Source organism: Coregonus clupeaformis, chromosome 20 (genome assembly GCF_020615455.1).
Source record: "Coregonus clupeaformis isolate EN_2021a chromosome 20, ASM2061545v1, whole genome shotgun sequence".
NCBI classification, from domain to species: domain Eukaryota; kingdom Metazoa; phylum Chordata; class Actinopteri; order Salmoniformes; family Salmonidae; genus Coregonus; species Coregonus clupeaformis.
Window position 1 is genome coordinate 17,813,360 of NC_059211.1, and position 17,118 is coordinate 17,830,477.

At 40.9% G+C, this 17,118-nt stretch overlaps 1 protein-coding gene across 1 annotated transcript in view; it reads right to left on the minus strand.

The window, feature by feature from the left end:
- The window catches only part of wdr18 (WD repeat domain 18), a 131,882-nt gene extending 117,031 nt beyond the window's left edge, over positions 1-14,851 (minus strand). Inside the window, exons 1-3 of the mRNA XM_041839811.2 lie at positions 14,603-14,851; positions 11,459-11,569; positions 7,916-8,049 (exon numbers count right to left, since the gene is read on the minus strand). Of these exons, the coding sequence (XP_041695745.1) occupies positions 7,916-8,049; positions 11,459-11,569; positions 14,603-14,812 (455 nt within the window). The 5' untranslated portion in view covers positions 14,813-14,851. The remainder of the gene's footprint in view (positions 1-7,915; positions 8,050-11,458; positions 11,570-14,602) is intronic.
- Between the last annotated feature and the right edge of the window lie 2,267 nt (positions 14,852-17,118).

Here is a 17,118-nt window from a genome sequence, read left to right on the forward strand (position 1 = left end):
TCTTTAATTTCTCTTGACTTCCCTTAAATTCTGACAGCTTTCTATTGAAAAACTGCGCTCTCTTACCCACACAGGAAAGATGCTTGGTACTGAGGTGCCGTTGTAAATGGGCTGGTTTCATGCTATTATTTGAGAGCACTTCCCGCAGAGGAAACACATTGGCTGAGGCGGCTCAGTAGGTGTGGATGTGAAACCGAAGACGACATACTGTTCATGAAATTGACGGCACTTTGACTTGTCAACCTTCTTTCTTTTTTCCACGGGTTCACTTGAACTGGTGCTACTGCTGCTTGGAACAGCGCGTTTCAGCCATTGATCCATAGCTAGTTTCTACTCAGCTGTTAGCTGAAATTGTGAGCCACTCTAGCGCGCGAAGCACTCTAACACATAACACATATGGAATCATGTAGTAACCAAAACGCGTTAAACAAATCAAAATATATGAGATTTTTCAAAGTAGCCACCCTTTGCCTTGATGACAGCTTTGCACACTCTTAGCATTCTCTCAACCAGCTTCATGAGGTAGTCACCTGGAATGCATTTCAATAAACAGCTGTGCCTTGTTAAAAGTTAATTTGTGTTAACTTAATGCGTTTGAGCCAATCAGTTGTGTTGTGACAAGGTAGGGGTGGTATACAGAAGATAGCCCTATTTGGTAAAAGACCAAGTCCATATTATGGCAAGAACAGCTCAAATAAGCATAGAGAAACAAAAGTCCATCATTACTTTAAGACATGAAGGTTAGTCAATCCAAACATTTCAAAAACTTTGAAAGTTTCTTCAAGTGCAGTCGCAAAAACCATCAAGCACTATGATGAAACTGGCTCTCAATGGGACCGCCACAGGAAAGGAAGACCCAGAGTTACCTCTGCTGCAGAGGATATGTTCATTAGAGTTAACTGCACCTCAGATTGCAGCCCAAATATATGCTTCACAGAGTTCAAGTAACTGACACATCTCAACATCAACTGTTCAGAGGAGACTGCGTGAATCAGGCCTTCATGGTTGAATTGCTGCAAAGAAATCACTACTAAAGGACACCAATAAGAAGAAGAGACTTGCTTTGGCCAAGAAACACGAGCAATGGACATTAGACCAGGGGAAATCTGTTCTTTGGTCTGATGAGTCCAAATTTGAGATTTTTGGTTCCAACCGCCGTGTCTTTGTGAGAATGCAGAGTAGGTGAAGGGATGATCTCCGCATGTGTGGTTCCCACTGTGAAGCATGGAGGTGGTGTGATGGTGCTTTGTTTGTGAAACTGTTGGTGATTTATTTAGAATTCAAGGCACACTTACCCAGCATGGCTACCACAGCATTCTGCAGCGATACGCCATCCCATCTGGTTTGCGCTTAGTGGGACTATCATTTGTTTTTCAACAGGACAATGACCCAACACACCTCCAGGCTATGTAAGGGCTATTTGAGGAGAGTGATGGAGTGCTGCATCAGATGACCTGGCCTCCACAATCACCAGACCACAACCCAATTGAGATGGTTTGGGATGAGTTGGACCGCAGAGTGAAGGAAAAGCAGCCAACAAGTGCTCAGCATATGTGGGAACTCCTTCAAGACTGTTGGAAAAGCATTCCTCATGAAGCTGGTTGAGAGAATGCCAAGAGTGTGCAAAGCTGTCATCAAGGCAAAGGGTGGCTCCTTACAAAGAATCTCAAATATAACATATATTTTGAATTTTTTAACACTTTTTGGGTTACTACATGATTCCATGTGTTATGTCATAGTTGCCGTCTTCACTATTATTCTACACTGAAGAAAATAGTACAAAAAATAAAGAAAACCCCTTGAATGAGTAGGTGTGTCCAAACTTTTGACTGGTACTGTAGGCAATTAGGCAAAGGCATGTCCCATTTCAAACTGTATACTGGGCCATTCGGTTGACACCATTTCTTTAGTAGAATTGACTACTTTTTTGCTGCCTCCCTTGAGGATATGCATTGGCAACATAACATGCTCTACTAGAAAAAGAGAAGGTATTACTTTGGAAAGCAGCCAGTCTTAAACATTCATAGTAAATCCAAAGCATCACCTATTGTTTTCACTGGCAGATAGATAGGCAGCCTTCCTCAGTCTAAAATCTTACCAATTCCATTTCAATTAGCAAACTTCATTTCTGAAGAAAAGGGAAAATATTACAACAGGTTTACATTTGCTATCTTGTTTACCACAACCTGTATATTTCCTTTTCCCTTTAATGCTGACAAGCACTGGTAATGGAAGACTCACATTGCCACCTACTGGAGAAGAGTTAGGCCTACTTCACTTTCATTCAACCCCAGAAGAAATTGAATGAAAACAGTGAATAACTTAAGTTACCTGACCGATCAAAAAATCATAATGACTCGTTTTTTAGGATGCAAGGTGATTTGTAAATCAGTCAGTCTGCGCTGTCAGTATGATCAGTATAGATGTTCTCCAACCCTGCCAAAAACATACAGTACCAGTCAAAAGTTTGGACACACCTACTCATTCAAGGGTTTTTCTTTATTTTTTACTATTTTCTACATTGTAGAATAATAGTGAAGACATCAAAACTATGAAATAACACATATGGAATCATGTAGTAACCAAGAAAGTGTTAAACAAATCAAAATGTATTTTATATTTGAGATTCTTCAAATAGCCACCCTTTGCCTTGATGACAGCTTTTCACACTCTTGGCATTCTCTCAACCAGCTTCATGAGGTAGTCACCTGGAATGCATTTCAACTAACAGGTGTGCCATGTTAAAAGTTCATTTGTGGAATTTCTTTTTCCTTCTTAATGCGTTTGAGCAAATCAGTTGTGTTGTGACAAGGTAGGGGTGGTATACAGAAGATAGCCCTATTTGGTAAAAGACCAAGTCCATATTATGGCAAGAACAGCTCAAATAAGAAAAGAGAAACGACAGTCCATCATTACTTTAAGACATGAAGGTCAGTCAATACGGAACATTTCAAGAACTTTGAAAGTTTCTTCAAGTGCAGTCCCAAAAACCATCATGCACTATGATGAAACTGGCTCTCATGGAGACCACCACAGGAAAGACCCAGAGTCACCTCTGCTACAGAGGATTAGTTCATTAGAGTAATCAGCCTCAGAAATTGCAGCCCAAATAAATGCTTCACAGAGTTCAAGTAACATCTCAACATCAACTGTTCAGAGGAGACTGCGTGAATCAGGCCTTCATGGTTGAATTGCTGCAAAGAAACCACTACTAAACGACACCAATAAGAAGAAGAGACTTGCTTGGGCCAAGAAACATGAGTATTGGACATTAGGCCGGTGGAAATCTGTCCTTTGGTGTGATGAGTCCAAATGTGCGATTTTTGGTTCCAACCGCTGTGTCTTTGTGAGACGCAGCGTAGGTGAATGGATGATCTCCGCATGTGTGATTACCACCGTGAAGCATGGAGGAAGAGGTGTCATGGTGCTTTGCTGGTGACACTGTCTGTGATTTAGTTAGAATTCAAGGCACACTTAACCAGCATGGCTACCACAGCATTCTGCAGCGATATGCCATTCCATCAGGTTTGCGCTTTTGGGACTATCATTTGTTTTTCAACTGGACAATGACCCAAAACACACCTCCAGGCTGTGTAAGGGTTATTTGACCAAGAAGGAGAGTGATGGAGTGCTGCATCAGATGACCTGGCCTCCACAATCACCCGACCTCAACCCAATTGAGATGGTTTGGGATGAGTTGGACCGCAGAGTGAAGGAAAAGCAGCCAACAAGTGCTCAGCATATGTGGGAAATCCTTCAAGACTGTTGGAAAAGCATTCCAGGTGAAGCTGGTTGAGAGAATGCCAAGAGTGTGCAAAGCTGTCATCAAGGCAAAGGGTGGCTATTTGAAGAATCTCAAATATAAAACATATTTTGATTTGTTTAACACTTTTTGGGTTACTACGATTCCATGTGTTATTTCATAGTTTTGATGTCTTTACTATTATTCTACAATGTAGAAAATAGTAAAAATAAAGAAAGACCTGGTCCAGTGCTTGAATTTCATGGAAAAGGCCTATCCATTCCCTGTAAATACAGATTTTTTGGGGTTTGATGAACATCATTCAATGCCATCTTTATTCACCAACTACTTAAAATAAGTTTATAAACAATTGAAAAAGAGGTGGATCATTACACAACATTTTTGCACAATTCAACTCACATCCAGTCTCTTCAATTTGTTCTCTCAAAATAGTTAAGAAGCCTTGTATTCCTCCGATGATAACAATCCATTCCAAAAATCAAAAGAGAGGAGTAGCTGTCAGTGTTTCATAGCTCTACACGTCTTCTTGATTAAATACTCAAACTCAGTAACCCAGTTTATTGCTCTCCCTGCCAATTATCAATTATCAAAGCATTAATCCAATTTTTCACTGAGATTAAGAGATCAGAAGCTCCTTATAAATATTCAGATCCTAAGGCTGGGCTTGTGATAAAAAATTACAATTGGGTTTTTGTCCCCTTTTTGTTGAATGTTCAGAGAAAGCAGTGGAACGTTCTCTTGACTTGGCAAGCACAAAATTGGATAATGTCGCAGCGTATAACGTAGCATGAAATACGGCAGCGTAACAGTGTCACTGTTAAAAGCCTAACCAAATGTCACCTGTCACTTCAAAGCCAGGTGCGTCCAACCGTGAGTCAGTGTAATGTAATAACTACAGTGGGGAAAAAAAGTATTTAGTCAGCCACCAATTGTGCAAGTTCTCCCACTTAAAAAGATGAGAGAGGCCTGTAATATTCATCATAGGTACACGTCAACTATGACAGACAAATTGAGAAAAAAAAATCCAGAAAATTACATTGTAGGATTTTTAATGAATTTATTTGCAAATTATGGTGGAAAATAAGTATTTGGTCACCTACAAACAAGCAAGATTTCTGGCTCTCACAGACCTGTAACTTCTTCTTTAAGAGGCTCCTTTGTCCTCAACTCGTTACCTGTATTAATGGCAACTGTTTGAACTTGTTATCAGTATAAAAGACACCTGTTCACAACCTCAAACAGTCACACTCCAAACTCCACTATGGCCAAGACCAAAGAGCTGTCAAAGGACACCAGAAACAAAATTGTAGACCTGCACCAGGCTGGGAAGACTGAATCTGCAATAGGTAAGCAGCTTGGTTTGAAGAAATCAACTGTGGGAGCAATTATTAGGAAATGGAAGACATACAAGACCACTGATAATCTCCCTCGATCTGGGGCTCCACGCAAGATCTCACCCCGTGGGGTCAAAATGATCACAAGAACGGTGAGCAAAAATCCCAGAACCACACGGGGGACCTAGTGAATGACCTGCAGAGAGCTGGGACCAAAGTAACAAAGCCTACCATCAGTAACACACTACGCCACCAGGGACTCAAATCCTGCAGTGCTAGACGTGTCCCCCCTGCTTAAGCCAGTACATGTCCAGGCCTGTCTGAAGTTTGCTAGAGTGCATTTGGATGATCCAGAAGAGGATTGGGAGAATGTCATATGGTCAGATGAAACCAAAATATAACTTTTTGGTAAAAACTCAACTCGTCGTGTTTGGAGGACAAAGAATGCTGAGTTCCATCCAAAGAACACAATACCTACTGTGAAGCATGGGAGTGGAAACATCATGCTTTCGGGCTGTTTTTCTGCAAAGGGACCAGGACGACTGATCCGTGTAAAGAACATAATGAATGGGGCCATGTATCGTGAGATTTTGAGTGAAAACCTCATTCCATCAGCAAGGGCATTGAAGATGAAACGTGGCTGGGGCTTTCAGCATGACAATGATCCCAAACACACCGCCCGGGCAACGAAGGAGTGGCTTCGTAAGAAGCATTTCAAGGTCCTGGAGTGGCCTAGCCAGTCTCCAGATCTCAACCCCATAGAAAATCTTTGGAGGGAGTTGAAAGTCAGTGTTGCCCAGCCACAGCCCCAAAAACATCACTGCTCTAGAGGAGATCTGCATGGAGGAATGGGCCAAAATACCAGCAACAGTGTGTGAAAACCTTGTGAAGACTTACAGAAAATGTTTGACCTGTGTCATTGCCAACAAAGGGTATATAACAAAGTATTGAGAAACTTTTGGTATTGACCAAATACTTATTTTCCACCATAATTTGCAAATAAATTCATAAAAAATCCTACAATGTGATTTTCTGGATTTTTTTTCCTGATTTTGTCTGTCATAGTTGACGTGTACCTATGATGAAAATTACAGGCCTCTCTCATCTTTTTAAGTGGGAGAACTTGCACAATTGGTGGCTGACTAAATACTTTTTTTCCCCACTGTATATTGAGAGAACAATTCCATTTGCCCCCAGTTCCTTGATGACAAGTTCACTCTGCTTAAAGATACCAATTTTGGCAGAGGTTAGAAAGGATTTCTGGCAGCTGATAAAAAATGAGTATTTTTTTTATTCTGCCGAGAAGCGCTTTTAAGATCAGTGACAACAAGTTACACATTTTACTCAGATTCTCATCAGATCGTGCAAGGTAACTAATTCGCTAGCTTTGTAATCCTCGAAGTGTAGACAACCCTAATAATAGATGTGTAGTAGTATGTAATAATTGTTAACTTAAGATACACTAACGTTACTCTAGCTAATTCATTTTAGGGGTTAATATAGAATTGGCCAGTGATGTCATTGAGACCAAGAGATAAAATTCAACTGTCCTCGATTTTCAGATGAGTTTCAAAGGAATAAATTCATGCATTTTGGAGTAGAATGTCCTTTAAAAACAGTCACCAGAAGTTACCTTCTCACAGTCGTTCAACAACAAAAAAACATCTCCCCAGGAAGACCCCACCCGCCTTGCGAAGTGTTTGGCAGATGATGCACATTTATAAATTATTGATTCTTCCATGCTCTAAAGCGGAGTGAAGTCCCTGTGGTTCCATCCAGCCGCTTCTTTTTGTTAAGAGACACAACTGAACTACAACTTCTGTTTAAGAACAAAACGGAACGCAATGCAACAGTAGCTTGGGCGGTATACCGGGGTATTTGAAAAAAGCAACGGGGTGGTTTTTCGATACTTTCAATACCGTTTACACTACTTCTTTGAACGTTTTTTAATAAATGTGAATATTTCTAGCTACTGTAAGTAAATACCTGCAGTCAACTTGTGCAATACGTTAGGAGATAAAGAACATTTTAGTCATTTAGCAGACGCTCTTATTCAGTGCGAGTGCATACATAATCGTACTTTTCATTCATTGCGTTCTTCATTTCACCTGTCAACATTATTATGAATCTTACGGTAGTCCCCAGTCACGTGGTGTTTGTTTACAAGCACACAACGACGAGAGACAGGAGCCATGTGAGTCACTCACTGTTGTGCAGCATGCACCAGGTGATCTAATTACAGTATGGAATTCACAACTAATTGTTTGCCAGAGAGATATCTTATAACTAACTATTAAGTTAACTGTCTAAAATGTGCTAAATGCTCTGCAGTTCTGCATTTGGTTTGCTAATTTTGTAGCTAGTTAGCGATCTAACTAAGTGGTTAGCTTCTTCCAAAATCAAGCATTCACTTGGTAACAGCAGAGAATCTCCTCCTGGATCAAGAGCCTTGCTGGCTAATATTTGTTTTGTGCGTGCAGCAAACTGTGAGTAGCATTTTTTTAGTTACTTGTATAGTTTAGGTCAGAAACTACAAAATGTTTGCAATGCGCTTGTTAGCATTTAGTTAGTATTGTCTATGGGATTTTACATGTACTTGTTATCATTGCCAACCTTCGGATTACAGAGTATCCGTAGGGTTTCAAACAGCGCCCCTTGTGTTCATTGCCGGTATTACCGAATATCCTGGTATGGCACAACATCGGTGTGAAGGTATGACAATCTGGATACCACCCTAGCCTACTCAACAGCATTCGGAGTAAACTGTTTCAACAGTATCGGCGTAATTAATACACCCCAGTGTAAGAGCTGTTTGTACCTGGCTAGACTCCAGACCAGTGCCAGGTTGTCTTTGCCTCCTGAGATGAAATGGCTGCTGTCGTCAGTGAAGCGCAGGCAGGTCAGGTCTTGGTAATGGCGACTCAAGATGGCCAGCAAATTCCCAGAGGAAACCTAGAATGACAATTTCATTAACATCAAATGCCACTTAGCCTAAAGATAGAATTAACTAATCACTGTATGAACATCTATTTCACTGACCAATGGAGTATCGCCTTACGAAAGTCATGCTGTTACAATCGAATTTTACATAATGAGAAACCCCACTTTCACTTAGGAAAGCTGAAAAAAAATCAATTTAGCTATAACTTCTTTGTTTATTGATGCGTCAAACACAGATTGCGAGGAAATCAAAACAGCAAATTAAATATTTACAGCCATTAAATGTGATTAAAATTACGTTTCATGAGAGTAATCTTCTCACATCTCATCATTAAAAAACAGTGACTAAACTGCTTGGAGTAACCCTGGATTGTAGACTGCCATGGTCAAAGCAAATTGATACAACAGTAGCTAAGATGGGGAGAAGTATGTCCATAATTAAGTGCTGCTCTGCCTTAACAACACTATCAACAAGGCAGGTCCTACAGGCCCTAGTTTTGTCACACCTAGACTACTGTTCAGTAGTGTGGTCAGGTGCCACAAAGAGGGACTTGGAAATTTGCAGTTGGCTCAGAACAGGGCAGCACGGCTGGCCCTTAAAAGTACACGGAGAGCTAACATTAATGACATGCATGTCAGTCTCTCCTGACTCAGAGCGGAAGAGAGATTGACTTCATCACTGCTTGTTTTTGTAAGAGGTGTTGACAAGCTGAATGTACCGAGCTGTCTCTTTGGAATACTGGCACACAGCTCGGACACACATGCATACCCCACAAGACATGCCAACAGAGTCCAGAACAGACTATGGGATGCGCACAGTACTACATAGAGCCATGACTACATGGAACTCTATTCCACATCAGGTAACTGATGCAAGCAGTAGAATCAGATTTTAAAAACAGGTAAAAATACACCTTATGGAACAACGGGGACTGTGAAGAGACACACACAAGGGTATAGACACATGCATACGCACACATTGTGATTTTGTTGTATGGTGGTATTAAACATTTTGTATTGTAGATAGGTAGGTAGTGGTGTAATAATGTCATATGATGTACTGTTATATATATTTTGTTTTATATGTAACGTAAGTGCTTTAATATGTTTGGACCCCAGGAAGAGTAGCTGCTGCCTTGCCTTCAAGACTGTTGAAAAAGCATTCCAGGTGAAGCTGGTTGAGAGAATGCCAAGAGTGTGCAAAGCTGTCATCAAGGCAAAGGGTGGCTATTTGAAGAATCTCAAATATAAAACATATTTTGATTTGTTTAACACTTTTTGCGTTACTACATGATTCCATGTGTTATTTCATAGTTTTGATGTCTTCACTATTATTCTAAAATGTAAAAAATAGTAAAAATAAAGAAAAACCCTTGAATGAGTAGGTGTGTCCAATCTTTTGACTGGTACTGTAGGTCAAACGTTAGGCCTAGCTGTAGCTTCCTCACAACTCCAGTCCAGGACCGATAATGTTATCCTCAAAGTAGTACAGAGGCATTGAGGAGAAGATTATACGTCAGCTATAGTGTAGTCATCCCGTACACATTACACAAATGTGAATTTGAATAGCTATGACATCCCCTCTGCTGATGTTCTATATGTGACTCGTTTCGGGAAACTAGGTGTATGTCGCAGTCACTACTTCACAGGAGAGGCATTTCAACATAAACATTTTACTTATGAAAATGCATTTTTTGGCAGAAATGCCTTCTAGAACATGTGAACTTTCATGTGCCTTAATAACAAACTTGTATTCCATCCGTAAATACAAATTAAATTGTTAAATTAGGAGTCTAGTTGGTTTAGCCATGGAAAAAGACAGGAATCTTCCCACTAGCCATGATTGGCTGAGATTATGGATGGGCTGGACATGTCGGGAGATGAGTTTGGATTCGTCTGCCATGTAGCATGCTTCTGTTTATAACGTGAGCTGCTCAGTATGTGTTGATAGTCCTTTCTACCGCGCCGTTTTTAGAAATATAAAGTTAGCCATCGAGAACTACATAAAGTTTTGCTACTTTTCTCAACAACATTGATGCCCTGAATTTAGCAGGCGCTATCGACAGATCAGTTGGAAAAAGAGATTTGCCACTTTCTGCACATGCCACAGTCAGTGTAAACCGGAGTGACTTGACACAACGCTGGCCAAACAAGATGTAGCTACAAACAAAACGGAGTTAAATGGTTCCAGTCTGTTGTGAAGCATTCATCCATGTATACGGGTAAGAGTCTAGCTACATTTTCAGATATTATATGTTTCTAATTTGGTCAGAAAGTCGTTTTCATTGCAAGTTAAAGCGTACTGTTCGCTAGCTAGCGAACGTTAGCATGCTGGCTCGCTAGCTAACGTTATGTGTATCATCTCTGTAGTAATATTATTCTAATCAGAAAACCATTTGCATTCTTAGTTATAGCCTAATGTTAGCTAGCTAACATTGAACCTGGTTGGTTAGCTTTAGCTACCTGCTGATTCATACTACAGCTATGAAAATGTTTGTATTGGTTGGCAGTAGTACGAGTTTGGATTTTGCCGGTTCATTGTTTAGCTAGCTAGCTACTAGTACATGTCTAAACAAAACACTCCGCCAGATGATTACATGACCCACCAAGTTAGCCAGGTGTGTCTGGGGACGATTACGGCCATCTATTGTATTTCATGAACATTTGTACATGTCTAGACAATAGTGACCAATCCGGTTAGCTAGATGTGGCTGGGGGTTGGTTATAGCATTTCCTTCACATGACCCATCAATTTAGACACGTGTCAAGTAAGCGTCATCTAATAATTATACAATATTTTTTATCTGGACACTGTTTTTGACATTGCTACAATGTAAGTAACTCCTTCACTATACTGTTTACACCTTCTGTATCCTGTGCATGTGACAAATCAACTTTTTATTTTATTTGATATAGTGTGTTTACCAGAGACAGTAATGTGAAGAACAACATGACCTGCACCAAAGTCAGTTTAGGATAAAGGCCAAGGACTAGATAAAGTGTATTTTTACCTGGTGTTTTTCCTTATTGTAGGCTACTACTTTCACCACTTTTAGTCTTGAAATCTTTGATTGTTTACTAAACTAATCACTCTGTTTAGCAAATGACCTCACATGAATCCTTAAAGAGATAGGTAGGGCTAAGGCTTAAGAGGGTGTGAACGATGCTGAATGGGTGTAGACAAAGAAGAGTCGGTGTACCAAAACATTCAAGGCCATTTTCTCAAAAGTGGGGTTACAAGATTATCAACTTTCAAAGCAGAATTACTTTCCCATTGGTCTTCAACTGCAGTGTATGATAAACCATTTTCTAGCTCTGAGTCTCTACTTTCATCCAATGTAAAAAAAAAAAAAAAAAAACACAATTTCAAATGTTGCTACATAAGACTGAATCGAGGCGGTCGGTCACATATCTGTCTCACCTCCCATAAGTAGATGGCCTCAGCAATGCCTGCCACCAAGTACAGGCCATTGGGGGATGCAGTCAGGCATGTCACAATCCCAGGGCACACAATTTTCTGCTGCAGCTGATCCTGAAATAAAAAATATGTATATGTTTGATGCCTGTTAGCCTACAACAGAATGGGAAAATTTAGTTCCATTGGCTTTGTAGCCAATGCCGGTATTTGCTTCTAATTCTATAGACATTCATTTATTCAGGCAACCTTTGAGACTATTGTCACAAAAACATGTTTGCTTTATTCCACAGATAAAACGAACGTCAGCATTTTAATATGACCTCCACATCTTGTTCACCCACTGGAACAATATAGTTCACATAAAAGTAATGTGTTATGTTATGCATAACTTCACACCATGAATGTACAGGTGACTGCCAAAATAAAGGAAACATCAACTTAAAACATTGTAATATGGCATTGTGTCACCACGAGCCGCCAGAACAGTTTCAATGTGCCTTGGCATAGATTCTACAAGTGTCTGGAACTCTATTGGAGGGATGTGACACCATTTTTCTACAAGAAATTCCATCATTTGGGGTTTTGTTGATTGTGGTGGAAAATGCTGTCTCAGGTGCCGCTCCAGAATCTCCCATAAATGTTCAATTGGGTTGAGATATGGTGATTGAAACGCACAAACAGCCTTTAAACCCCCTATGCTTCTTTGAGACCCCTCTTTCAAAGTCACAGATCTCTTCTTCTAGCCATGGTAGTCAAAATAATGGACAACGGTGCATTGTTATACATGACCCTAAGAATAATGGGATGTTAATTGCTTAATTTACATTTTAGTTATCTAGCAGACGCTCTTATCCAGAGCGACTTACAGGAGCAATTAGGGTTAAGTGCCTTGCTTAAAGGCACATCGACAGATTTTTCACCTAGTCGGCTCGGGGATTAGAACCAGTGACCTTTCGGTTACTGGCACAACGCTCTTACCCACTAAGCTACCTGCCACCCCTCATCTTAACTCAAAAAACACACCTGTGTAATTTCTATCCCTCATTTACTCAAGCGTTTCCTTTATTTTGAAAGTCACCTGTATTGTCATTATAGTAATATGGAGTGTACCATCACTGCCCCAATATTCTTCAAGTTTAGACACCCCCATGGTGTGCAGAATAATGTTCCAGTCCAGTCCTAATGCACCTGATTCAACTGGTGATTAGATTAATGAAGTGTGTTAGTGCTGGACTAGAACAAGGCCAAAGGCATGCAGTGCCTTCGGAAAGTATTCAGACCCCTTGACTCTTTCCACATTTTGTTACGTTCCAGCCTTATTCTAAAATTGATTTAATTGTTTGTTTTTTTCCCCCCCTCATCAATCTACACACAATACCCCATAATGACAAATCAATTTTTAAAAATGGAAATATCACATTTACATAAGTACTCAGACCCTTTATTCAGTACTTTGTTGAAGCACCTTTGGCAGCGATTACAGCCTCAAGTCTTCTTGGGTATGACGCTACAAGCTTGGCACACCTGTATTTGGGGAGTTTCTCCCATTCTTCTCTGCAGATCCTCTCAAGCTCTGTCAGGTTGGATGGGGAGCATTGCTGCACAGCTATTTTCAGGTCTCTCCAGAAAGGTTAGAACGGGTTCAAGTCCAGGCTCTGGCTAGGCCACTTAAGAACATTCATAGACTTGTCCCGAAGCCACTCCTGCGTTGTCTTGGCTGTGTGCTTAGGGTTGCTGTCCTGTTGAAAGGTGAACCTTCGCCCCAGTCTGAGGTCCTGAGCACTCTGGAGCAGGTTTTCATCAAGGATCTCTCTGTACTTTGCTCCGTTCATCTTTGCCTTGATCCTGACTAGTCTCTCAGTCCCTGCCGCTAAAAAACATCCCCACAGCATGATGCTGCCACCACCATGCTTCACTGTAGGGATGGTGCCAGGTTTCCTCCAGACGTGACGCTAGGCAGGCCAAAGAGTTCAACCTTGGTTTCATCAGACCAGAGAATCTTGTTTCTCATGATCTGAGAGTCTTTAGGTGCCTTTTGGCAAACTCCAAGCAGGCCGTCATGTGCCTTTTACCGAGGAGTGGCTTCCGTCTGGCCACTCTACCATAAAGGCCTGATTGGTGGAGTGCTGCAGATATGGTTGTCCTTCTGGAAGGTTCTCCCATCTACACAGAGGAACTCTAGAGCTCTGTCAGAGTGACCATCAGGTTCTTGGTCACCTCCCTGACCAAGGCCCTTCTCCCCCGGCCAGCTCAAGGAAGATTCTTGGTGGTTCCTAACTTCTTTCATTTAAGAATGATGGAGGCCACTGTGTTCTTGGTCACCTTCAATGCTGCAGGAATGTTTTGGTACCCTTCCCCAGATCTGTGCCTCGACACAATCATGTCCCGGCGCTCTACGGACAATTCATGGCTTGTTTTTTTCTTTGACCTCATGGCTTGGTTTTTGCTTTGACATGCACTGTCAACTGTGGGACCATATATAGACAGGTGTGTGCATTTCCAAATCGTGTCCAATCAATTTAATTTACTACAGGTGGACTCCAATCAAGTTGTAGAAACATCTCAAGGATGATCAATGGAAACAGGATGCACTTCAGCTCAATTTCCAGTCTCATAGCAAAGGGCTGAATACCTACGTAAATAAGTTATCTGTATTTCATTTTTAAAACATTTGCAAACATTTCTAAAAACCTGTTTTCGCTTTGTCATTATGGGGTATTGTGTGTAGATTGCTGAGGATTTTTTTTTATTGAATCCATTTTTGAATAAGGCTGTAAAGTAACATTTGGAAAAAGTCAAGGGGTCTGAATACTTTACGAAGTTTTACCTTGTGATTCAGGACTAGAATTCAAGAACACTACTGGTCATCTGTATGACTGATTGACACTGTGATTTGTGTATTCATCCCCGTGTAAGTTAGGCCCATCTTCTATCCAGTATCCAGCTAACGGCATTTACACATAGAAAACACTTTTCACAATGAATAACGTTAGCCACCTTGCTAAACTAGCTAACTATACAGACATTCGAACAAACAAGCTAGCCATATGTAACGTTAACTAGCTATGTCCAGAGACCTTTCAGTGCATTATCTCCAGATAGCTAGCTATTAACAGCGCTCGCGTCCGTAGCAAGCTAGCTAGCTACCTTTCTCTGGATTTCCCACACGTTGATGAAGTTTTTCCCGAGTTGGGCTCCGAGGATGTACTCTCCATTCAAAACTGTGAGGGACCTCGAAGAAGTATTGCCGCCTCGATAGGCCAAGAGATTTGTACCCGAATGGAGTTCCAAAACGGCACAGTTCCATAGCTGTCCACCCGAATCAGCACTCAGAACTATTTCCATAGGCGCGGACATCTTGGAACAGCGCGCGTGTTGTTTTGGAAGTGAAGGCACTCAACGCATGCGCATCTACGTCATTTCCTGATTTAAGGTATGGATTCTGGGTTATGTAGGTTTATTACCACCTTTATACAGCTTTGCAACAGAAAAAATATGCGGCAATTAATGAAGCAAACACACTTGTGTGAAAAACAACAAAGTAATTGTATTGCTTTCATACTGAGATTGTGCTTTGGCGACAGAAACATACCTCACCCAGAATAATAGTAACAAGCTCATTAAAATAATTGTAAAGGAAAACAAGACATTGAAAAGAAACCAACCACCACCATTATAGCTACATCAATGTGTGTGTGTGTGTATATATATATATATATATATATATATATATATATATATATATATATATATATATATCATCTAGTGTGAAGTCTGTTAGGACTTTTATATATATATATATATATATCTCTGCCCTTCACACTAGATGATCAATCATGCCAAATAACAAGACTATGACAAATTACCTAATTTCACTTTAACTTGGATTTTTTTGCAAAATCAAGAGCTCGACTTTTGCATCAGTATCACCAATTATGGCAGGAAGTTGAGTAACATATGGAGTATGCAATTGTGGATTCCATTCAACTGTAGCTCAAGAAAATAATTTTAGGGGGGAAAGCCATTGAAAAGAAACAAACCACCACCGTTATAGCTGCACAAAAATATAAATGCTACATGTAAAGTGTTGGTCCCATGTTTCATGAGCTGAAATAAAAGATCCCAGGTATTTTCCATACGCACAAGAAGCGTATTTCTCTCAAAGTTTACATCCTTGTTAGTGAGCATTTCCCCTTTGCCAAGATAATCCATCCACCTGACAGGTTTGGCATAGCAATAATCTGATTAAACATCATGATCATTACACAGGTGCACCTTGTGCTGGGGACAATAAAGACCACTCTAAAATGTGCAGTTTTATCACACAACACAATGCCACAGATATCTCAAGTTTTGAGGGAGCGTGCAATTGGCATTCTGACTGCAGGAATGTCCACCAGAACTGTTGCCAGATAATTTAATGTTAATTTCTCTACCATAAACCGCCTCCAACATCGTTTTAGAGAATATGGCAGTACATCCAACCGGCCTCACAACCGCAGACCACGTATATGGCATCATGTGGGTTAGCGGTTTGCTGATCTCAACGTTGTGAAGAGAGTGCCCCATGGTGGTGGTGGTGGGGTTATGGTATGGGCAGGCATAAGCTATGGACAACAAACACAATTGCATTTTATCAATGGCAATTTGAATGCACAGATATACCGTGACGAGATCCTGAGGCCCATTGTCAAGCCATTCATCCGCCGCCATCACCTCATGTTTCAGCATGATAATGCACAGGCCCCATGTTGCAAGGATCTGTACACAATTCCTGGAAAATTTCCCAGTTCTTCCATGGCCTGCATTCTCACCAGAAATGTCACCCATTGAGTATGTTTGGGATGTGCTGGATCGACGTGTAAGCGTGTTCCAGTTCCCGCCAATATCCAGCAACTTCACACAGCCATTGAAGAGGAGTTCCACAGACCACACTCAACATCCTGATCAACTTTATGTGAAGAAGAGGTCACGCTGCATGAGGTACAGTTGAAGTCGGAAGTTTACATACACCTTAGCCAAATTCATTTAAACTCAGTTTTCACAATTCCTGACATTTAATCCTAGTAAAAATTCCCTGTCTTAGGTCAGTTAGGATCACCACTTTATTTTAAGAATGTGAAATGTCAGAATAATAGTAGAGAGAATGATTTATTTCAGCTTTTATTTATTTCATCACATTCCCAGTGGATCAGAAGTTTACATACACTCAATTAGTATGTGGTAACATTGCCTTTAAATTGTTTAACTCCTGAGTGGCGCAGTGGTCTAAGGCACTGCATCGCAGTGCTAACTGTGCCACTAGAGATCCTGGTTCGAATCCAGGCTCTGTCGCAGCCGGCCGCGACCGGGAGACTCATGGGCGGCGCACAATTGGCCCAGCGTCGTCCAGGGTAGGGGAGGGAATGGCCGGCAGGGATGTAGCTCACTTGAAAGAGCATGGCGTTTGCAATGCCAGGGTTGTGGGTTTGATTCCCACTGGGGGCCAGTAGAAAAAAAAATAAAAAATGTATTCACTAATTGTAAGTTGCTCTGGATAAGAGCGTCTGCTAAATGACTAAAATGTAAATGTAAATGTAACTTGGGTCAAACGTTTCAGGTAGCCTTCCACAAGTTTCCCACAATAAGTTGGGTGAATTTTGGCCCATTCCTCCTGACAGAGC